The 24730-nt window shown below is 38.9% G+C and overlaps 1 protein-coding gene across 4 annotated transcripts in view; it reads left to right on the top strand.

Moving 5' to 3' along the window:
- Positions 1-24730, top strand: part of PIEZO2 (piezo type mechanosensitive ion channel component 2) — a 483849-nt gene that overhangs the window by 353046 nt on the left and 106073 nt on the right. For 3 of the 4 annotated variants that reach the window (XM_087756833.1, XM_087756825.1, XM_087756854.1), the window contains 3 exons: positions 1388-1598; positions 4538-4751; positions 23758-23926. In XM_087756833.1, coding sequence (XP_087612959.1) covers positions 1388-1598; positions 4538-4751; positions 23758-23926 — 594 coding nt within the window. The remainder of the gene's footprint in view (positions 1-1387; positions 1599-4537; positions 4752-23757; positions 23927-24730) is intronic. The other variant, XM_087756843.1, reaches the window with a different exon arrangement.

The following is a 24730-nucleotide window of genomic DNA, read 5'->3' as shown; positions in this document are numbered from 1 at the left end:
TCTGGGTATTCACAACATTGTTAATGCTCCAGAGTAAGAGGAGAAAGTTGGCACCAAGCTTAGAGGTGAAATGAAGGAGCCCACAGGGAATTTTGTTCCCTTTGGGAATCCATATAACGAAATGGTACTGAAGAATTTGGTTAAGTAGGCTGAGAGTTCAGCTGTTCCTACTGCAATCTTATCTGTCGGTGTGGAATTTTTTGCTGCCAAAGGTCACCAATAAATATAACACTGCCATTCAGATGAAAAATACCAATAGTCTCTCTTTCTCACTTTCACACACAGATATACTGCTTGGCCAGAACGTTAGCTAATACAAGTTCAGATTAGTGCCAAAGAAGCTATGCCTTATTACACCAAGTGAGAAACTGTCTCAAAACTATTACTTTTTTTTTTTTTTTTAAATATGCCCCTACATGTCTGTGAATGACTAATTTTTCCATAAATTGTATCTCTGGGTGGGCCTCCTGCTAATCCTGCAGATTCTCACCGTGGGTTGATGATTTAGTCTGCATCACTCAATAGCTGTGTATGTCTTCTGGTCTCCAAGATACGATGGAGACTTGATGGTGAAGGCCACTGCCAAATCCTAACAAACTGCTCAAGTATGAGGGGCCCTTACGCGTTTCCTTCTTTTCCTTTTTCCATTGTGTAGTTCTAAGCCACTGGTCTCATTTCCCCTGCTAAATTGTTGCAGATCACTCAAGCTTTCACTACTTCTCTTGCTCACTTTTTCTCCTTTTCTTTCACCATCAGCCAATCTCACCATTTCTCATTCTCTCCCTGAGCCTTTGCTTAGTGTATTTTTTCTCTCCCAAACTGCCCTTCAGTCACCAATGAGCTATCTGTCCATTTATTTCAGTGCTTCTTGCCCTGTCTCAGTTCACTCATACTCTCCCCAATCTAGGTTTTGCATTTAAAGTCCGAGAAAGGGTTCATGGGGAAGGGCTTGAAAAGTGAGGTTTGTTGAGGAACATCAACCAGGAAGGCACTAGTCCTTAGCGGCTGGAGCTTATACCTGAAGCCGTTGAGCCAAAGAGGAGTTTAACAGATAATAGATAGCAAGATGGAAAGAATGCTGAGCAAACCAAACCAAATTTCATACAAAAATGAACAAGCAGCCTGTTGTGCACATGTAGGAGGACTGCAGTCTTTCTCAGAGACAACCTTTAACATCCTTTTTTCTTGAGATGGAGCTGAACTGGGAGCCATCGATGTACAACTCTAGCTTTAGTACATTTTTCGTAACTCTCTTGTTACTTGCACATAGTCAAAGATTATAAGAAGACTTCATTGTTAAATAATTTATGTGTGGTTTTTAATTTCAAATTCCTTTATCTCTCTCTCTCTTTTGCATTTTCTTTTTCTTTCCCCTTTCCTCCTTTAGGCTGTCAGAGAAAAGTTAGAGCCAGATGATGCTTTGATGTATGAAGAAGATCTGGATGACGAAGACTGTGGTGAAGCAGAATTTGAGGAAACCATGAAGTTAAAACTGCTGCGTAGAATCGCCTCCCTAGCATCCAAACTGAGGGAGTTTATTGGCAACATGATAATCACCACTGGAAAAGTTGTTGTTACAATTTTACTTGGTTCAGCAGGTTGGTGCATTTGAAAAATTTCCTCCAGAGCCCATTAGATTATGCATTTAACAAATGAGTTTTCAGCGCTTTGGCACCTGCGGGAATAACAATGGAAATTTTTAAGGGAAAAGAAATTGCTGCTGATTTTATTTAAATTTACTTTTTGGCAGGCACTGGAATATGCTGAGTTGCTTAATTTTTTGTACTAATGCTGTGTGGCCCTATCATTCCATCTATGACTTTTACAGCTACTGTTATAACCAAATGGTGAAGTGACTGTAATGTGAAGTCATAGATTTGGTTCCATCACTTCCAAGTGTAAAAAGGAACTGTATTTGCATAGACTTAAAAAAAAAAAAAAAAGAAAATATTAATAGGTCCACTATGTGGTGTGTAAAAAGAGTGATAAGCAGACTTCGTATTGGTTTTTGATGTGACTTTTATGTTGGTTGGTAGAAGTAGCTGTTTTGATATGATATGTCCAACCTCTTATAAGACATTTGATTTAGTACCACATAATCAGCTACAGACAGAATGGAAGTGTACAAAATCACTGTAGGTTGTAATGAATTAATTTAAAATGGGATCATGCAGTTGTAAATTAGCATTTATCTGCCTACTCACATGTTTGAATGGAGTCCTGACATATAAAGTATAAGTGTATACTTAACATATAAGTATGCTAGTATATGAAGTATAAAACGATAGTACAAAAAATGCTTGGTATTGAATGACAAGGATTGATCAGGTGTAGCTCTTTTAGTAAGGCAGTCTCTTTCAGTAAGGTAAGATTATCTGACAGCCTTACATGTAGCCAAATGCAAAGTAATAACTCTAAAAAGGGAAAAAAAAATAGGTTATGTGGATCACCATGGTGCCTGACATCAGGCAAGAGAGATGCTGTAAAAAAATAAGCGTGATAAGTATAGGCAAATAAGCATGGTTGCAGTGCCATTCTGAAGTTTCATGGTGAACATCACCCAGGGAGGATGAAGCAGAAGGATCATGCAGCAGTGGCAGGGGCAATTTCTTCTGAGTGGCGTTGGGCAGCTTGTCTGCGGGACTCCAACACACGATGAGAGCCAGGAGGTGTTTGCAGGAGACTTACAAAAAGGACTTGGGGTCTGGGAAGCCTGTATTCCAGAGAGAAACCTCGAGCTTAATTAGTTAAATACTTCCTTACTTACCGTGCCAAGAAAAAACGGATGGTGATTTGACTGCAGCCTTAAAGTACTGACAAAGGTACAAAATGCCTACATTTTTTTTACATACATCTCATCTAGTAGAAGTTATAATATGAAGCAATCGTTAAGTGGTAAACCTAGGCAATTTCAGACCAGAAATAAATTCTGAATTTTTCACAGCCTGAGTAATTGGCCATAATAAACAACATTTTTATGGGTATCGTGTATTCTCTGTTTCCTGAAGTGTTTAAATAAAGACAAAGTATCTCTTTGAAAGAAGAAAGGAAATAGTTACAGCCTTGAGGCAGAAATTGCTGGGTGAAGTTTTACAGCCTCCATCATGAAGGCAGTCAGAATAGATGATCCCTGTGGTCCTGTCATGCTTTTAAATCTGTGAGCCTGTGGAAACACCAGCAGGTTATACGCTGGAGCAGAGACAAAGCCCTCTAGTCTAAAGACTTGGTCTAAAGTACGATGTGAAAGGATGTGATGATGAAGCTCAGGCAAAATGACCATGGAGAAGAGTCCTTACAGTACACATGTTTTGCCCAGCATCACATGGTTGTGACCACCCTGGCTCTTGACAATTTCTGCCAATAAAATCCAGCATGAAGCCCCCTATCTCCCAAGACCCTCCCTCTCTCCTTCCCCCTTGCAAGGACTCTGCTCTGCAAAGGTTGTGGGTGGAAATGTGCAGGGCCACCATTCAGGCATGTCCCAATGGGCATGGCCTGGACTGAGTCCAACCGGGGACTGACCCCCAGAGCACTGCCCCCAAAAAACATGGCAAGCCGGCACTTGGCAAGGCGCGAGTCTTCCTGCCGGAATGGCCGGCCCAGCTGCAGGGCCAGTGGGCATACTGGAGCCACAGTCCACCAGGAGCCTGAAGATCTGTCCTGAAGGAAGGTAGCTCTTAGACATGCACTAGTGAAAAACTTTAAAATAAATTGAGGCTGGCATCCCTATTAGCTTCAGTACTGTTACCTTAGAGACTCCACTGGACTGCTGTGCTGGATGTAAGCTCTCTTATGTCATTTTCTCCTGGTTTCCACTGTTAGACATGTATGTCTTTCCTGCTTCCTCACTTATTTTTGTAGGCTATCCACAGAGCACTGGCTCTCCTTCACCACAAGTGAAATACTCTGCTACATGTGCAAGAGCAAAACCAATATGCATATGTAAGACAGAAGAGTCTTTCATATGCAAATTACAAGTGTCTATGAGTTAAAAATTCAGAAAAAATCAAACATTTACTGAATATCCTCTAGATACTTTCTATTTTCAGTATATGCATCATGCTTTCTTCATCTGTAATAACTCAATATATCTCAAGATTTATATGAGAAGGCTTTTCACTGTTCATCCATCATGCCATTTTAGCATCTTGTACTTAAGATTCATTTTAAAATCTAATACATCAGCACTCTCAGGCACAGTGTCTCTGTTGGCTGGCCTTGCAGCCACATTTCTGGTTTTCTCCATGCTCTGTGAAACATCTTTACAAAGAGAAGATTTCATCTCAGAGGAAGGTCTGGAGAGTGGTTGTGTGCTAAGTACTAAGGTATGGCATAAGTGAATTGAACAAAAAAAAAAAAAAAAGAGGATCCTTTCCTTCTAGTCTCAAAGCTAATAGCAGTCTTAAGAACTAAGCGTAACAATTAGCATAAACACAATTTGGATTAAATTGTTTAATACACTTCTTGTCAGGCTCAAGGTTTAAGAAATGCTTATATTCCCACACCTTTCTAACCCTCCATGTTTTTATTTTCACAGGTATGATGGTGCCATCTTTGACCTCAGCTGTGTACTTCTTTGTATTTTTGGGCCTGTGCACATGGTGGTCCTGTTGCCAAGCATTTGATCCGCTGATATTCAGCTGTCTGTGTGTATTAATGGCTATATTCAGTGCGGGGCACTTGATTGGACTTTATCTGTACCAACTACAGTTCTTTCAGGAGGTTGTTCCACCAAAAGATTTCTATGCCAGGTGAGAGAAATTCCTTTCCTGTTTGATTGTGGGCATATGATGCAATGATTTGTTATCACATGTTGATGCAAATGGTCTTCCACATAATGCTTTGACAAATTTTATGCATAGCTTCATGTTCAGTCTTGGAAGAGTCAAAGCATTTCAGACTGAATGGTTTTGGACGATAGGGAGAAGTCCTGTCTGGGCAACTGTATACAGAGAGCTAGGGCAGGTTAGAAGGGGAAGGTGATTTTTGTTTTGTTCAGAGTGATCCTCAGATGTGAGTGAGAATGATTTGGCTGAGACAGGAGGTAAAGGAAATCAGCGGCAGCATTGAGGCAAAGGCAGTGTACGCATGCATATTTTTTGGTAGAGGAAAAGAAATGTTCTGAGGTCTAAAGTCAGAGTGTCCTAACTGGAGCAAAATGCATGTGTGGTGCCATCCTCATGTGCAGAGACTGAGGTCTGCTGTGGTACTTCACCCGCTGTGCGTAACACTAGTCTGTTAACATAAAAATTCTCTGTGGTCATGCAGAACATGCCAGTCTTACGTTCATACTGACAGCTACATCACTTAAGTCAAAAAGCAGCATTTCTTGTTACTGCTGCAGTAAATATTGATTGGATGTGATTTCACTGACCCTTTAATTTTTTTACATGCTTTTATACTGTAGTCTAACATAAGACAAAGTAGTGGATGTATTTTACTCACTACTACTTTTTTTCCTGCTGGATTATGATTGCAAATTGTTTTTATGGTATATATTTTTAGTGTTGTAGTAATCCTTACATTAAACTAAATGTAAACGTTAACTTTACTTTCTAGTAAGCCTACCGTTCCTTTTCAGTATTATAAGTTGAAGGTGAAAGGATATTAGGTGTACTGGGGAGAATCAATTAATGATTTATACCTCAATGCACCATTAAAAGCAGTAAAAAATGAGCCGCCTAGCTATAGTAGCTGGTACTTTAACACTTGTTTTGACATTTTGTTTAGTACAGGTTAATAGATGGGTGTTTTGTGATGTTGGAGTTGCTAACGTGAGGAGGCTGATTGGGAGGGCATAACATTACCTGAAAAATCGGAAAAGATCTCTTAGTTTAGGTTCTTTTGTGCCACCTAGAGGTCAAGGTAGGAGAAGGGATGATTTCGAGTACTAAGTGGCTAAACTGCTCACAACTTCTCTAAAACCTTTATATTACTTTCTCTGTGTATTAAGAAAAGAAAGAAAACATGGCTTCAAAGTTCTCAACTGTTTGGCTATGAGGATATAATCTCACAATGTTTTACTACCAGACAGCAATAACATTTTCTCAGGGAGAGGAAGTATGTGTTTCATAATATTTTGCTAGAATATGTGAAACTATCTTCATACACATGATTTCTGAAAGTCCCTTTTTTCTTTTTAATATTTTGATTATTATTTTTCATTACTTTAATTTTCAATTAATTTAGTCTCAAACTTATTTCCTGCATTAAGTTATTTTTTGGTAAATAGCATAATTCTGCGTTTTATGATAAAATTTCATTCAGTACAAATATGCCACTTTAACGTAGTCACTAATTTTTGAAATGAAAAAAATCTGATTGTAAGTAAGTTGCCTCTGCCTCATTGTAGAAAGAAAAAGCACCTTCAGAGTTTGGACTAAAAAAAGTACCAGTGCTGGACTTTGGAGTATGTACTGACCTTTTTGTAAGCAGAAAATGATGTTATCTTCTTGCAGACTTTCTCTTGAACTGATACTGTTGGGTACTCTGGCTTGTACAAATGATATCATGTGAGGGACTGATGTTCTCAATTACGTAGGAAATTATGTTCGAATATACAAAACACCAATGACAATTCAACAGACGGTGCAGTAAATATATCTTCCTTGTTTCTTTCATCGCAGTTCTTTCTGCTGTGGATTTACTTTGATCTGCTTTCAGGGAGATGTGTTTGAAGAGCATCAAGATGGGTGTTTTTGGTGCTTGGAAGTGCAAATGTGATTGTGAGGAAAAGCCACTAACATGATTTTTAATGGTTGGAGTAGGACTGGTGTATAAGCAGTGGCTAGAGGAGGAAAATGAGAGACACATGTAGTGGAATGGCGCAGAAAAAAATTTCTAGTGTTTTTCATCATAGAAGAAATTTGATACCTTGCTATTTTATGTACCATCTTGGTTTGAAGCAGAGTTCCCATTAATACTAGTGGGTGGCTTGGATGGGTAAATTATAGCCTGAGAAAAGAATCAGATTCCCCAAATTCTTCTCTGCTATTGTCACCCAGATTATGCTGTTTAATGTCTTTTTACAAGAGGAGAAGAGCAGATCGTTCTCATACTTAGTCAGTTGTATGAACTCCCCTTACTTAATTGCAATAAACTCACTGTATGAAAAAAAAAACTACAGCAGGTACATGTATTTGCCTGTGTTAGCTTTAGTGCCATTACAAACAGACCTTTATCCATATATGAAGGGGAGCTGAAACATACGGAAGAAGGGCTTTTATTTCTCTGTAAAGTTTTGAGGGCTCGATCCCCAGGTTAAGCTCTCCTTAGGTGCAAGGGCAGATGTGAAAACTAGTCTGGTTGGGCTGCTGGTAGATATTACTTCTCCCTGCAGAGCCTAAGGGTGGCATTTTAAAAAGCTGCTAACATTGGTATTTCTGAGTTTGAGTTCTCAAGTTGGCAAGAAATGTACAAGTTGTTTCTGATCAACAAAAAATGTGTTGTCGCTGAATAGTAATGCATTCAGTTTGCTACTGTATTGATTGATTTCAGACTGAATGAAGTTAAACTATACCCAAACCAGCTGGAAAGTTCTCAAGTTAAGATTTGCATCATCCTCGTGCTGCTCCTTCCTTTTAAGAACACTTCAACTCAAAATTCAGCACTTATGATTGTAAGAAGTGACTGAACAGTGTCACCAGAAGAAAGCAGTTTTCTTGAAAGGGAAATCTTGTGAATTTACATATTTTGCCCTGAAACCTTATGGCATCCTGCAAGCAAAGTACTTCCCCCCAAAACAGGATACTGTGAAAACATAGCCCTGGGTATTTGCCGTAGTGCTATTAGCAAACATGAAGGCACTGATCTCCTACAAAGTTTCAGATCTACTGTTGTGTCTTTCTGGTTCCGTGATGTGCAGATAGAAGTGGCACAAACACAAACACCCACCTAAATGCCATCCAGTGTGCACTAGGATCTGCAGATTGAAAAATGTATAGGGCACTGAAAAGTCTGAAGTATAGTTGATGTGCCAAGGGTAGGCATGCTAGTGGCAGAGCTTGCATGAAGCTGCCTCTGCCACTAACAGCTTTTCTTCTCTAGACCAGCCCACAGTGGAGAAGTGAGCGGCAGTCGTTCAAGGCAGTGCTCTATCTGCCTTGGAAAGCGTGGACCTAAATGGCGCAGGAGGACCAGCGTAAATAAGGCTAAATCTACCCTTCAGTTAGAAGTTACCTAGTTGCATAAATTAATATTGCTTAATTACCAACTGATCTCTGTCAAATAAAATGTCCACACTCATTTATAACTTCATTTAAAATAGGCATCTTCTATGTTGACTTGCTGCCGTATTGCAAAATTGGTGATTTACAGAGATGGAAAAACAATAGCAAGAAGTATCCATTTAAAGCAAAATTCAGAAAATATCATATTTCTGCCATAAAATTCTTTTCACCTGAGTTAACAAAAAGAAGTCAATGAGCTAAAATGATTTTAGAAATTATGTACGCAGTGCCACAGCCTGAAAAAATATTTGATAATATGTTTGCCATTTTTCAGATTGCTGCCTCCTTTCTTCCTGATACTGTTTATTTTGGCAAAAGGATGTAACTGGGGCAATGATAAGGCCTTGCCAACATGAAGAAATAGGATCAGTGCAGTGGTATGAAGTTTATCCTGAGTCAGTAAAGTTATTCCTGTCCAAAACTGCTTATAAGCTTATTCATTTAAAGATCCAGTAATCCGGTGTAAATGAAAGCCTGTGTGCTTTCCTAGAGTTTTAGGTCTGTCTTGTATTGCTTATAGTTTTCAGGCAAGTAATGTTCAAAATAGTTTAAATACAAATGGTTTCATCTATGGGAAGGCATCACCCTTATAAAGTGAGGCAAACCTAGGAGTCCAGGGAGTGTCATCCACTTCACAGTGGTACGTTATTTCACATCTTCTTTAAGTGAATGGGAATTTGGAATTACACAGCTGATTGCTTTGTTGCAATCTGACTGGGGAAATCTAATCTAAGGTTGTCTTTTCAACAGGAAATTTTCATCTGAAAGATGCCTATAAATCTCTTCAATCAGGACTTTTTAAATAGGTTTTACAGTGATTAGTAATAAGCTTGTTTAAATGACTCTTTTATTTTTGGAGGGAGTGTTATATTGATATTTGCTACAGATGGTAGATTGAGAATATCCAGTTTGTTTTCAGATCTGAGATGAGTCCAGTCCAAATCCCTTCATTTGAACTTCCCTGAAAGCTTTGATCTAGATTCAGAATTTGTAGCCCAAATGCTCTGTTTATCCAGGGTAATAAATGAATACATGCTTAAGCACGGTCTCAAAAATATTCCTGGAGTTGTCAGATCAGGGTGGGGCCTCCAGCTATAGTTTGTTGTTTGTTTTTTTTTTCTAAATTAGAGGCTAAGTGTGCTAATAAAATCTCAGCAGGAGAGCAGATATTACCAAAATAGCAAGATGTAGCTGATCGATTACCTTGTTGGCAGTGTCTTGCCTCTCTCCAGGGCAAAGCACTGATCTCCCGCTGCTGTTGGAGCTCCACTGGAACCAAGAGCTGGGCAACGTGTTCCATCTGAGCTGCAGCCACTGTTAGTCCTTGCTGCAGACCGTCTTTGGCACCTGTCTCAAAGGTGGCTCAACTCTGAGAGGCAGAATATTCTTACCCCCGTATGAATTTCTGAGGTTTTTGGAGTTGCCTTGTAACCTGGTCATAAGCCAGTGTTTGACAAGACGGAGTATTTGAAGTTCATTTATGTACCCTATATTGAGCTGCCCTTTGGATGCAACAGCTTTCATGCCTTCTGCCTGTGTTTTTTAGCCACTTATCACCATGGTACTGCAGCACCTGCTGCCAGGGCAGAGACCCCTGGATACATGCCATGTAAAGACACTGCACTGCCCTTCTGTTTCCATCATCCTCTATCAGCAAAAGCACACTTTGTAGTGCTCCAAAACATGCTGGACTAGCCACCACATTTGTCATGATGACCAGATCAGGTTTGAGAGCCAGGATTTCTCTCTTGCAGAGGAAGAGAAGTTAGCTAATTGTCCTTATTCTTACAGTTTTGCAGCTGAGTTTCATATTAGCTGTAGAATGTACAACATCTTAGGAAACTATTAATTCTACTTAGAAGGCTTTAGCCTATGTGCTTTTGTAGAACTTCATCTTCAGCTTCATTATCTTTTTTAAAATTATTTTGCAAAGGAAATTAATTATTCTATTAACAGCTCCCATTGACAAAAGACAGTAATCACCCTTGCTATTATCGTAATCTCTTTCTAAACTATGAGGTAGCCCAGGGTAGGTGGGCTCACCTGGGCTCCCTTTCCCATGAAAGGCTGGACAAGATGATCTTTTGAGGACCCTTCCAACCTGGGCTGTTCTATGATTCTGTCATTCTAAGTGCTCTTCTGAATTGTATGAATCTGCAAAGGATGTTTTGTCCCAGGATTTTGAGCACCATACACAGTGAGTTTCTCAATGTTATGCTAGTAAATGTTTCTTTACTACACTGTAAATGGTACATTTTGTATCAGCTGAACCATCAGAGTCTGTACAGTCTTCATTTTTTATTAACTACCTAATAATGTATATCTGGTGTCCAAAAAGATTCACACCTATAGCTGTGACTGGTGAGCAGACAGTTACCAGAATTCATGACAGCATGGCAGAAGAGTTGAAAATATAGGTGAACCAAGGAATACTGGAAAACTCATAGTAAATCTTCTAACCTTCTCCATTACATTTGTTTCTCCTTCCTAAGAGGAAGGTCTACTGGTTCTTAACAAACCTTGCATATTCTTTAGTTCGCTTTTAGTGTCTTACTTCACTGGAACAAGCTGGTGTGTTTTATATCAGAAACTGCTCAAGATGACTGACGAAGAAGGAGTCCTATATAGTGAACCCCACTCAGAATTTCATTACAAATTGAAGTTTTTACAAGACTGAAAAAGATTAATATAATTTTTTACTGTTTTGAGTTTTGCACTTTTAACCATTCTGACAGCACTGTCTGGAATATGCGATAGGAGAACCAGTGGTGGAGTTCCCAGTCAGTTGTAGCAAGAAAGGCTTGGAAACATTGCAAAACTACTCGCTGTTGCAAGATTTCCAGCTTAGTGTCTGCCACACGGGCATTTGGAGATTCATCCAAAATGAATTCACCTCTTTCAACGCTTATTTCAAGGGATTCCTTGGAGATTCACTCATCAGCGGGCATGTAATAAATGTCCATTCTGCACTCACTTTATAGGAGAGTTGTACTCACCATTGGTTTAAAATGGTTAGCTCAGGTTTTGGTGGAAGGCCAGTGGTGACAACAGGGATGTCAGTGCAAACTTACCCAGCTTTACTAGGGAGAATTTGTAGCCTTTGCTGGTCTTTACATGGTTATTAATACTCTTTTTGCTACATACTGCAGTTCTTTAAAATCAGCAAAGTCTTGTTTGTGCCAGGATTTACAGCAAGTTTGAAACTTTCTGAAAAAAGCAACAGATGAACTAGTAAGTAAAGTGCAGCAATTTCTCTGGCAGAGCAGGCCTTCCCAGCCTCCCTGGCAGCCTGTGTGGTGGTGGCTCTCCATCCCCACAGCCAAGCCGTCGGCATTCACCGTAACTGCCGCCCTGTGCGAAGTGCCAAATTTAGCCTTGGCAGAAGCAGGCTCAACTTTATTCGTGTTACTGGTGTTGCACCACGGGTGATTTACATCCCTCTATCTTCCCCTGGACTTGAAAGGGATGTAAGCTGAGAGACATGCTAAGACCTTTTAAAAACAACTAGTTTCCAAGCTGTGTTTTGCTGCAGCAGCGAGCCTGCAACCGGTGAGCTCTCTGGCAGCCTGGCAGGGGCTGGCCCTGGCCACAGGTGGTTCTCGTTAGCAGCGAGAGGGGAGCCTTGGCGCTCCCAACAACATGTATGCTGTATCCGGAATCTGAGCGTAAGCTGCAAACATAAAAATCAGTCACCATCGCATGACATAATGTTGGTGAATTGCCACTTCCTTGCTGTCTGCTGCCCCCAAATAGCCGTGTGTTACCGTAAGAACAGCCAAAGGTGCCTGTTTCTTGGGATGCATTGAAATGTCAGGATGAGAGGGACAGAGGGAAATGACAAAGATTTTACAAGTGCAGCTGTATCCTGATAAACTTCCTGCTGATTCTGGTGTGAAATGGGTGCGCAATTGCTCTCATAACAGAGCCTTCCCACTTTTGCGTCCACCAACCCATCTGACTGGCATGGGACCTGCCCACCTCTCTGCTCACAGAAGCTCTGCTCATGGTCAGGGAGAGCTGGATCACTCCACTCTCCCATACACACCGTGCATCTGATTCCCACACTGGCACTTGAATACAGACTCCCTGCCTTTCACAGGCTGTCCTGTGTGGACATGCAGAGGATGACTGTGAAGAAGTGACCCTTTAATTTTCTTTTCGTATTGTTCAAAGAACACAGATCTGCATGCTATGATCATTGGGCAAGTGTCTGAAAAAAAGGACAGAGAAGGGATGGACAGACATCAACCCCTCTCCTCCTACCAGATTTGGATTGTTACTGCTTTTTGGTATTAGGAGATGTGGATTATAATTAGCAAAATTCTCTTGGCATTACAAGCTTGTCTTTACTGTTTTCCTGAGGTCTACTTGCCAGTCCTTATTTTCACACTCTGGCATGCCCAGAAATTATGGTGATAAATATTTAGCTCTTTGTGTTTTCAGCTCAATATATAAAAATTGACAAATGAATCATCCCACATTCCTCGGAGGTAGTACAAAAGGCAGTCCTGACTAACCTCAGTTGAGCACACACCAGGGAGCTAGTCCTTGTCTGCATGAGAGGCAGTCTCCATCAGTTTCTCTAAACACTCAGAATGGATGTGCTTAATCTCTTGTTTATGTTCATTTAGCCAAAGCTGGGAACTTATTGATAAAAACTGAGCCAATCAGCTACAGGTTATAACCAATTTAAAATCAGCTATGTTATACATCTTTGGTTTTGAACTTAGTTAATTAGGCATTTTTCCCACATTTCCCAAGCCTTATTGTTCATTATCCCATTATTTTCTTTCCCATATGTTGCTATTGTATTTTCTTTTTCTGTTTAAAAAAAATGGGAATCATAATTTGCATTTCTGCCTTACTGCATTCTCTACTAGAAAAGAATATCTTCTTTGCTCATATTTTCTGCTGCAGAACCTCTTAATTGAGGTATCAATCACTCTTGCTTTTTTTTTCGATATCTGTTTCACCGCCAACTGAGTAAGTGGAAAATCTCTTTATCCTCTGCATGCATCACTGAACCTAGCAGACTGTCCCAGTGTGACTGAAAAGTATCATCATTCCCTTTCAGAGGTGGAAAAATTCCCTAGGAGAAAAGTTAGATGAATTGCATAACCCCTCCAGATAGCCAGAGCTTGGAATAAAACCTAAAGTTTTTGGCTGTAGTCTGTGTCCTTAGGTTCCTAGATCACAAACCAAGTTACCTCAAAGTTAAAAGGAGTATGAAGCTACACTTTAAAACAATTTATGTTCTTCTGCATCTGTTATTCTAAGAGGTAACAGTAAATCTCTTAAGCTGGCAGGCAGTTGCATGGCTGGTTGTTGTATGGGTCACTTGCACGTTCTGGTCATGTAGCAGCACCCTACTAAATGCTGATGCTCAGAGGGGTTGTTTGAGCACAGTCTCCTTTTCCTAAATTATTTCTGCTGAAGCTTTACACTCAATGGACTACCTGCGTAAACACATCCATCCTTCTCCTAGCACCTGAGCTTAGGACAAGAAGGCCATCTGTGAGCTGCGCTACCTGTTTGAGTTTTGGGAGCAGGCTGTCATCCCTTCACATCCCCTGCTCTGCCTGTGTGAGACTTTCTGAGGTGGGATTGTTGGCTCCTTTCCTTTCAGCAGCTCTGCCAACTCACTTTGAAAAACCAATAACCTCAGTTACTAATTGGCACGGAAAGACATGGTTAAGCCTGCCTCCTGCTATGTGCTGAGGTGTCCAAAGTCACCCTCTGGCAAGGGGAAGCCTTTGTGGCCATGGATGTTTCTGAACATGCCTTCAGTTTTCCCTCTCCTGCTTTCCACATGGCTCCTTAGAAACCTGGACCTGTTTTCTCATTACTTTCATCTCTGAGTAGAAAACGCAACTAAACATTAAAAAATTTTAATTTTGGTGGCATCCTTCCCCAGGCGGTGGGGGAGTATACAACTGTATAAGTTGCTTTTCATTCCCCCATATGGTTGCAGGGAACGTGCATGTACATGAGGAAGGGGAGTGGGTGGCAAACCACTGCACCTGGTGCCAACCAGCCTCCTCTGATGGAGTGGCTTTTCTTTCTCCATCTTCTCATCCCAGCAGCGCTGCCTGAGCTCCTGCAGCCTCTGTGCTCCTTGAGTTACCTCAGATTTGTAGCTGAAACTGTTTGAAAAAACAAAACTGCTGCATTTACAGTAGTTTTATTTTAGTGACAGAACAAACAACTATCTACTTAACTCTCTATGTAACACGTGAGCCAGGCTGCTGCTGTCAAAGCAGTGACACCGCTGGTCCTGGTCAGGAAGGATCATGTTGAAGGAGACACTCTAGGCGGGGGCCCTAATGCAATTTCTTCTGCAGCTTTATCCCCATTTCACCTTCGTGCCGTCCTGTCTGGTCGTCTTCCCTCTACCAGATGCTCAGCTGTCTGATTGGGATGAAAAGATACTGGAGTCACTGCATCAGCATGTTTCTTCATCAGATGATCACCTCTGGCAGTCCCAGCAAAGGTTCCCAAAGGCTACAGCAATATCACTGCTTTTCTAGCTCACTGATGTGCTGAAAAGAGCAACATCAATATCAATGCTCACCAGAAATTCAGAGCACAGCTGAGCTGTATCATGGGTAATGAAACAGTTTGGGGATCCAGAGAGGAAACCCACTGACAGGATAAATCTTCTTCATGCCAGGCTTTTGAAGATAGTTTTTTCTCAGTAAACAAGGGATTAATAGACCCACATCTACTGTTAGTGATAACAGTGGGGAATTACTGCCTCTGAGGCAATGAAAGCATACTATGAGCTTTTGGAATAGAAAGTCAGTACAAAGTTCAATTATTGGATGAAATGTGGTATATATCTCACAAATCTTTATGTTCAGACTTAAATTCCCCTCAGGGCAGCTGCTTTATTTCAAATATATGAAGTATTTGAATGTCTGAAGTTTGGTCATTTTTAATGGACGCCCAATCCTTAACAGCTTCCAGTCACATAATCTCAGAGAAAATTCCATTATCTGGTTACTTTAAAAAAACAGGTTATATAGCAGATAGTATTTAACATCCTGTTTTAAAGTTGTTAATTCACTTGAGAGCAAAGTGATTTTATTGCGGCTGCTTATATGGTTTTTTCTTCTCCCTGAATTAAGATTTGTGTTGTATTTACAGTTTTCACAAGCTTTTCTATAATTCACAAGCCTTAAAGCTATCCTTTCTCCTCTACAGCTTCCTGGATTAATGGTTCATAATTTCTCTCTGTCCTCATTATATGGATGATACTAGCACACAAGTTTCAAATTACTTATTTTTTCATGAGGTTTCACATGCAATAGATGTGCATTTGAAATTAGTTTTCCTTTAAAAGAAAAGTAACTGATGTTCAGAAGAGGGTGGGAGATATACCAGGGCTGGTTTTGTCATTGCCAGAAAAGCTTTGATCCAATAGAAGCTATGGAAACCAAGACTTGGTAGAAAAAAAAGTACATAGACATCTGCTAAAGAGCTATAGAAATATGATGACATTAAAACAAAAGTTAGAATGATCTACTTACCCACCAAGCCTATATTCACTGTGTATATGCCTGTATTATAGCGTTGTGATAGCAACACTCTGAAGGAAAACACTTCCAGTCTTAATCTGCGTTTTCAGATATTTCCAAAAAAGTTATTAACTGTTAAGCTGAAATTTATCATAATACTTCTCAACCCAAACAATCAAATTTTTGTGTTATTGTTAATATGGCACAGTTCCACTTAGCCAGGTCTGAATTATCCAAGTCTGAACCAAAGCAGAGTCTAGGGCTTTTAGGGGCTAAAAATACTTGCAATGCTTTTTAAAGCTTGTATCACTCTGAAATGGATAAATTTAATAACTTTAGTCCAGCTGTGGACTGAGGTTTGTGTCTGCAGTATCTGCCTACACAGTTGTCCTGCTGAGCTGAGGAGAAGGCATGAAGGATCAGCTCCTTCTCTGTGGAATCTTATAAATAACGTGATTTGGAAAGACAAATGCCAATTTTCCCATTCATTCTTTTTTTCCCTTAAAAAGCCATGTGAAACCAAATGCCTTCTGCTCATCTTGACTCTAATTCTTTGGGACGCTTAATGCATTTCAGCCAACTTTCCCACCTCTTTCCTCCCTGTGTTCTGCTATTTCTGTAAAAATGTTGTGTCAGTTCAGCATACCCTGGAGCATTAGCCCCAGTGTGGTCTGAATTCCCAGCCTATAGCCTAGAGAGTAACAACCTGCTGGAAGGCAAGGATGGGCCTGGAGCTACCATGGACTGGCTGAGTCCTTTCCAATGGCACAATTTTTTCATTTTTCACCATTTCTGGGGATTTACTGTTGTTAAATTTCTCTTTTTGTAAATAAACCCTGTTGTTCCTTTTTCTGCTCTTGCCTCTCCTCCTCTTCTCCTCTCCTCCTTCCCTTTTCTTTTCCTCTCTCTTTTCTCCACTTTTAACATCTCCATTTAAGGCTCAGCCATTGAAATGTCAGTCAATCTTGATAATCTCCTACCCCAGACATGTAGGCACCACTCCCCTCCCCTTCTGTGTGAGAAAAGTGAAATAAGTATGCAATAGAAGATATCCAGATGACATAAAGATTCAAACAGTTCATAAAATCCAACAGAAATTCAGAAGTTCTACAAAGATGGATTCCCCAAATCCAACCCAGTACAGCACAAGTCTCTGATGCTATTGCTGTGAATAACCGTCCAATATGTACTGGCCCCAGCAAAAAAATCCTGTAATCATACAGACTAAATCAGGAAATGCAGCTCCTGAAGTGACTTGATGCAGACATTTCTTCAAACTGTAATCTTCATTGCCCTGTTCTGGATTTAATTTCCAGCCTGCTACCATGTCAAAGAGTTGCAGACTTTCATCATTGTTTTATTTTATTTTATTAGTCTATGGTAAATCTTTTCCTGAAACAGGAAGCAAGTCCTGTGAAATAATCTTTCCTGCTTAAATCAGTCAGTATTTGTAATGTACATCCAGCTTGTTGTGGATAAAGAGCAAATGTTACATGCAATAACAGGAATATTTGGATGAAGAAGGCTTGAAATAGCTGTAAAAAAGTCTTGGAAATTATAAGGCATCATCTGTGATTTAATAATTTTCCACAAAACTCTGTGTTTGTTAGTGTCCTAAGTACGTTATTAAAACCATAGTTTATTTTGAGTTCTCCATTCCCACAGTCCATCTTGATTTTGTATTATGGTACAACATAGATCTTACGTTGCAGTATATATAACTCATGGTGCAGTATACATACTTGTAGTAGCAGCTATGTGTGAGAAAGTTAAAAAAAGGATTACTCTTCCGTACTGGCAGGTCTCCATACCTTTCTGTTGCCCATTGTCATAGCAACTGTGGAGGTGAGACCAAGTATCTTGCAAGTATTCTCAGTGTTGTAATTACCCATTAAAATCGGTGGTGTAGTACTGCTACAATATGAGATATGAAGTTTCCAAATCAATACCACCTAAACACCCCTCAACCTCTACAACTAACTTTAGTAACCTTAGAGAAATTGGCATGGTTGTCTTTAAAAAGAGATAAGCATTATCACACACATTACACTCATGCCTAAAATCTCCAGATTGTTTCTCCTGTTATGGATATATTGTATTTCTAATTAAACCAAATACACAATTCTCAATAAAGATGCACATGGTTATTGCTTCCCTTGATAAAAGATAGCATGATCACATTTGGTCTGGGATTTTGAACATCCTGCCTTTATATCCTACTGAAACAGTAGCTTCTGTCTTCTAACAAATGATGTAGCATTACATGGAATAGCTGTACAGCTTTCCTTTCTTTGCTTTTTCACCCAGTAAACTGGTTTTGCTCTGGTTTTTGGCCCTATCACCTTGAAAAATTATGTTTAAGGATATAAACTGGAAAATTTAGTGTATTAGGAGAACTGTTGCTTCCTTTCTTTCTTATCTCCAATCTTTTACTATTTCTTAAGGTATCTGAAATTCTGTTTCTTTTCCTTATTTTTGATAAATGAAGAGCATTTAAAGCTATGTCATGATATTAACACATGCAGTTATTTTATTGACGTAGTCTTATACCTCTGACCAGAAGGATTTGTAGTAAGTTGTGTTCAGGAGAATATTTCACAAATCTGTATGTAGTTTTAAGCTTTTATATGTTTGCCAATGAAGCAGAACTGGACAATGTAATTCACAATACATTCGTATTTGACTAGAATATATGAGAATACAACAAAGCAGCATGCAAACTCATGAGCATTTGTAATTAGCCTGATGAGGTTGTGCAAACTGAGACTGAAAATCCACTGCACTCTCAGATTCTTCAGAGGAAATGTAATCAATAGGACATGATAACAGACGTTTTCCTGCCACTGTGAATCACTTCACGTCCTCTTTGATCGAAAGCACTGAATGAATTTTTTATGTGTGGTTTGCACATTGTCAGGAGTGTAGGTCAGACTCATGAGAAAAGCTGTTGTATGTCTTTTGCTTCCGCTTAGTGAGTCAGAAGTGAGTCTGTAAAACATTGTAAGGTATTACCTTGGAGGCTTTCTGCAGAAAACATGAATGTTTTTTGTTATATTAATGTATTTTGGTGCATATTCATAAGTGCTGTATGCAAGGCAATTGCTTCTGCCACTAAAGTGGCACTATTTATATATTTTTAGTTCCCAGTCCTTAAACAAATAAAACAGCTCTCAAAATCAGGCAGAATTTCAGCACAGTCTCACCCCAAGCTCTTTCAGACCAGTTAAAGTAAAAGAAAAATCCCAAGATATTAAGTTCACTTCCATTCAAATTGGATTTTCTAAATCTCAAAATAGTTGTGGTGAACATTGGTAGTCACGAATTCAGGATTTCTCTCTCTGCCTCCAAAGCCAGTCATATAGTGGGACGCTTTTCTCCTCTCTCCATCTCCACCTTCATCTCCACCTTCATCTCCACTTCTACCTCCATCTCCATCTCCATCTCCATCTCCTCCTCTTACCAGTCAGACATTTTCAGGTAGCTTGGAGGAATTTAGTGCCATTTTTTACCTCATGCTCCTCTGTTGATGTTTTTTGGAACTGGCCAGAATGCCCACTCAATGCTGGGAAGACAAGAGATGAAACAGTTCCTTAGGAAGACAAGGTAGCAGGTATTACTTGGGAGAAAAAAAAAAAGGAAGCTTAGTTGTCTTTTTGAAATTTTTTTTCTTTGTTTTGTGTATTAGTGCATCAAGATTTTCCACTGACCAGTTTAGAAATTGCAGGTCTAATACTGTAGCAATAAAACAGCTATTTCCTAACTGATGATAAACTGTCTGAAGCGGCCCAAACGTATTTGGATAAACATTGGATATTTTGGGTGGTGTCCAAGTGTGACCTCTGGGCTGTACAAAGAGGGGAAGGCTGTGCAGTGCGATGGAGGTGAACTGTAGATGCTTGTTCTGGATCATTGGATGGGGTTGCTATAAATTGTGAAGCTCAGAGAAGATATAGGAAAATGACCCCTGCTCTGTCGTGAAAAGTAGTATGTAAAGGAGTACACAGAGTTGTATGAAGATGCAGCAACTGGAAATCTCATCTAGACAAAACTATTGTAGAAACTAAATGTGGTAAAAAATAATAAGGCAGTAGAAGATTTGCTATCATTTGAAATAAAGATTGGATGCCTTTCTAAACTATAAACTGTAATTCAACCACAAATTATTTGTTCAATACAAGAATTATTGTGTGTCCTACATTGTGCAGGGAGTCAGAATTATTGCTTCCCTTCCTGGCCTTGGAAATTATGAGGCAAATCCTGGTCTGAAATCAACTCCTAAAACATCAGTACATGCAGGATCTGAACCGAGAAATATATCATTACAGAGAAAAATGTTCCAGATCATTTTTACTGGAGGCAAAATTCACAGACCTAACGGATCTGTAATTACTGTATTTGATAATTCTGTATATGATACATATATTTAATTTTTTTGTTTATGTAACCATTTTTGTTCATACTTAATACCATGACTAATTACTAACACCAATTCTTATACTATAAATAATATAATAATTAAGTAATGTATGCTGGAGAAGTTTTAGCAATGTACATAATGCAGTAATAAAACATGGTACCTCAGCAGCTCCTTAGGTCAAATATCTGTGGGTGAAAAAGGAATTTGTTTTTCTGTTTTCAATTAAAAATTAAATTGCTTTTCTGATTTTCAATGCTAGACATATAAAAAGTTGGGGATTTTTTTATGGTCACAGCTTACAGCTTTGTCAGGGAGTCACAAAAGATGAAAGTGCATCTGCCAGAAGGATGATTCACAGATTTAGTAGGAAGCTTTGCTGGGAAAACAAGCTTATAGAGTAGGAACTGGGCAAAAAGATATCACCTTTATTTTAAGAACTGTTCTTCACTGTGTTATTTCAGCACATTCCTCAGTCAGACATTCAAGTTCCTCTTGGCCCTTTATTATTTCTAAAATTTTCCAAATCATTTCTACTATACTTTTTTTTTTAATAAAATGAATTTTTCAGAATACTGATGAGGACTTTGAAAAACACAATTTTTGCTTCTTTGCAAGAATAGAAAGATTAATCTAATACATTTTACAAACCTCCAGTTGTTTTTGGCATTACATGCAGTCTTTTGAAAAGCAAAGTATTTCCATTAGTAAATGGTCACTCAGTATTTGTTTTGTCTTCTGTATCCAGACATGCATATGCCTGTCTTGTTTGGCATCTGGTTTCCCCCACTTAGGACTCATTCTGACTTTACTGATAGTATGCATGTATGTTATCTAAGACAAAGTCACACTAAGATCAGAGTTGGGCACAAATATAGCTAATCGTGATCAATACTGAATGTAAAGACATCTTTGTGGAATGAAGTATGCAGAACTGAATAATACCATAATATATGTTGCTTACTGTAAATGTTTATATGTTTTATGGCAGTCATTCCTGTGTATTTAAAAGCTTTGAATAAGAGAAGATGTCTCTATGTCTCTGAAAAATGTTTTGCGCCAGCTGTTCTCATTGAAGATAATGATGAAACATAAATATTGAATGAATAGCAGCTTGTAGCCTTATTGGAGGCCAGAACAGACAGAATGAGCATTCCCAAGACGTCAGTGCGTTTTGAATTTGATAGACGGGGAATGTTGTGTTGAGTGCCTTTGTGGCTAACAAGTCTCAAAAACCAAGGAGAATTCAGAAATTAGGAGCAGTTCCTCTAGATTCATGGTTTATGAGACAAAGGGAAATGGGTTAAATAAATACACAGCTGGCAACAAAGAGGGAAGAGATACATTGTAACTTACGTATATTTGGTGAATGCAGGACTAGAAGGGAGCCCAATTAAGTCCAATAGCGTAACGTATGGATAATTTGAAGCAAGCAAATGAAACTAACAGGAGGAGGATTTAACTGAAACATAATAAAATTTCCTAACTGGTGGGATTATGTGGACTGTTTCTTCAGTGGAGATAAAACACAAGTTTTTGACACTTTAGAGTTACAGTACATAATGCTATGTACTATAGGGATGGAATATGTGATACGAAGATCATGTCTGCTTGGCAGAAGGGTCCAAGAACTTTCAGAAACTGGTCTTTCCCTCATTTCTGTAGGAAATATTCATCACTCACCATCAATGGAAAGACTTCTTACTTCAGTAAGGATTGAATTTCGCTCTGATTCTGATATGTTTGCGAAACAGTAATAGGGCGATTCGTACTATGCTTGCATAAAAAAGCTTAAAATGAACCAAAGATGGAGGGATATGCTGTGAAAGAGGTAGAAGATGAAACTAATAGGAGCTCAACAACCCTGATCGGGCAAAAATTACAAGTCAGTTGGCAGAGAGGAAAGCAGACAAAACAAGATGTTCCCTTACACTGATAGAAATATGAACAGAATACAATCCAGCATGAATTTCAGTCAGATGGAGCCAAACTGTAACACCAGCCCTGAATGTGCTTGGATGCTACGGAAGTTTGAGTCTGGGTCAACTCCAAACACAGCTCTGTCAGCTCCTTTAAGTTACAATTTATTTTGTATGCAGGATTTTTTTTTTTTTTTCTTTCCAACCTTGGATCCACCCAAAAGCTCTGAGAAGTCTTAAAGTTTATAGCCTTTGGCTCATGTTGACAATCAGAATGAGAAGTGAGTGCTGATAAATTGTTTAATAAAATGCTATAGAGCTCTAGTTCTGGCAGTTAATGGTATTATACCCATGCCACAAACCTCCAGTGAACGAACAGGTATAACCTCTCCTTTTTCATATTCTTTTCACTCTATAGCAGCCAAAGGGCAGATTTCAGGCAGTACATCTCTCTTGAATATCATTCTTTGTATTCATTCACCCTTTCATGTTGGATCTTACTAGGTAAAGGAAGAAGTAATCTTTTAGACATTTACTATTTATGACTAAATCTCCGAGCAGAAAAAGTTTTTTTTAAATGTTATTGGTTTACTCTTTCAGAGTAACAAGAGTTTGTGGCTTTTTTTCTATCAAGAAACAGTTCTTCTTAACCTTCTCTTAGAATCAAATCTATTTCTTGTAAAAACTGAAAACTTTCATACACACTGTGGAAGAAAAAGGTTTGTCAATAAAACAAAACTCTTTCTAGTGAATACTGACATATGCTACTAGCAACTCTATGCAGTATCTTTGCAACTCTGCAAAATATTCTGCACTGAAAGAACCAGATTAATTTTGACTTCCTACTAGTTTTGTTTCAGCATCTAACACATCTACAAAGCATCTAGGATCTTGTCTTAAATTTAAAATGTTGGGGATTCTTTTTTTATTCTTAAGTTTTTTTTCCAACATGTTTCTTACTTGATAGAATATTGTGAGATCCCAGTTTTTCCAGAAATAGTCAAATATCTCATATCATTGATATTAATGCTGCAACTACATTAATACTCATTATGGAATTAATTTTTCTTCTTTTTTTTCCATAATGATTTGATCGTCCAGAACAATTGCCTTTCTGAGTGTTTTCCTTTTCTGTTCACAACAGCTGTGAATTCAGTGGCGCTCTGTATGTTTATAAGTATTTGCATAATTAGATAGCAAATTATTAACAGTATTAGCTTTAAAAAAAAAAACCAGTAAGCTCTTCAATGTGCCGAGGAGATGTACTTTACAGCTCTGTCCTGGCAGAGTGAGTGGAATGGTGTTGTATGTCAGTTTACTAAATCTGAAATGTCATGTTGCTGTGATTTGCCAAATGGCCTTGCAGCCAGATTTTCTCTCCCCTTTTTGTATAACTCTGGACCTACAGGGCGCAGGTCATTTAAAGTTTTCACATTGGACATGGTAGATGTAACAATATTATACTCCCATTTTTTATGTTGAAAAGAAAGTGCAAAACCCATTCCTTTTCACTAAATATTGTGGAATAAAAATATTCACTGCATTTTAGATGAGATGGCAAACACTGTTTTTGAACAGAGCAATCAGTATTATAGGTAAGGAAAAATTACTCAAAAAATTTTAAACATTGTAAGATTTGGTGTTTATTCTCTAACTATGTTGGTTTTTTATATCCGCAGGTTGTTCGGTGTGACTTCTCTTACTCAGACAAACTGCTCAAGCACTTGGATGATTATCAAAAATCAAGAGTTACATTGGTATCACCATGCTAATCCAATCTTACTGCTGGTGATGTACTACACCCTCGCAACTCTTATCCGTCTTTGGCTACAAGAGCCCATTGTAAGGGTAACTTCCTTCTCTTTTTTAGCGCTAATGACTGTGAGACTGACCAGTGCAGATACTTGCTAACAGAGGTGCAAACATTCAAGAACGTTAAACGAAATAGACAGCAAGTCCAAGCTGGTACCTTGAATTCGGTCTTTTTGATAAGTGTCTTCAAGAGACTGATCTTGCAGCAGTTACATGGGTATTCTTCTGAAAGTCAGCAGGAGTATTTCTGTAGGGACTACAATGGCAGAGCATTAACGCTTACCCCGATTTGGAAAGCCAGTATTGGTATGAAGTAGTGTAGGTGCTATCGAATAAAAGGCAAACACCCAGGGCTTGTCTAGCAGGACTGAAGTAGGATATAGGCTGGCACAGGATACTGTGAGGCAAGAGAGAGATTTGCTATTTTGTCAGAGATAGAGAAAAACTTTCTCAAAACATTTCCTCCTGAATCTGTGCACCTGAGTGAAAATCCCAGCAGTCATTTAAGAGCAAGAGAAAAAGGAGACAAAAAGTAAATTTTTAATTCTTCCAGTTTCAGAGGAAAAAGGGAATATAAGAACCCAAAGGTATCTTAAAAGCTTAGAAACTGGAAGTATAAAGAGAATGATCCTAAGCATTATTTATTTTAATCTCCTGATCATCTAAGACTTGACATGAGTTTTAGAGTTCAGGTATAGCAGTGTTGTAAACCACAATGAAAATACTCATGACTGAGCTGTGAATTAGTGGAGTTTGTAGTAGCAAGTAAGAACATTGAAGGTTTTCTTATTTTAAGGGTGTTTCTTCATATAATGAATAATTTAACAGTTTAACATTTAA

The sequence above is a fragment of the Nipponia nippon genome, unplaced genomic scaffold (assembly GCF_047370975.1).
Source record: "Nipponia nippon isolate SJK-2023a ecotype South Korea unplaced genomic scaffold, ASM4737097v1 scaffold_1, whole genome shotgun sequence".
In the NCBI taxonomy this organism is placed as follows: Eukaryota; Metazoa; Chordata; class Aves; order Pelecaniformes; family Threskiornithidae; genus Nipponia; species Nipponia nippon.
Note: the sequence above shows the minus strand (reverse complement) of the source record. Positions and strands in the feature narration are given on the sequence as shown.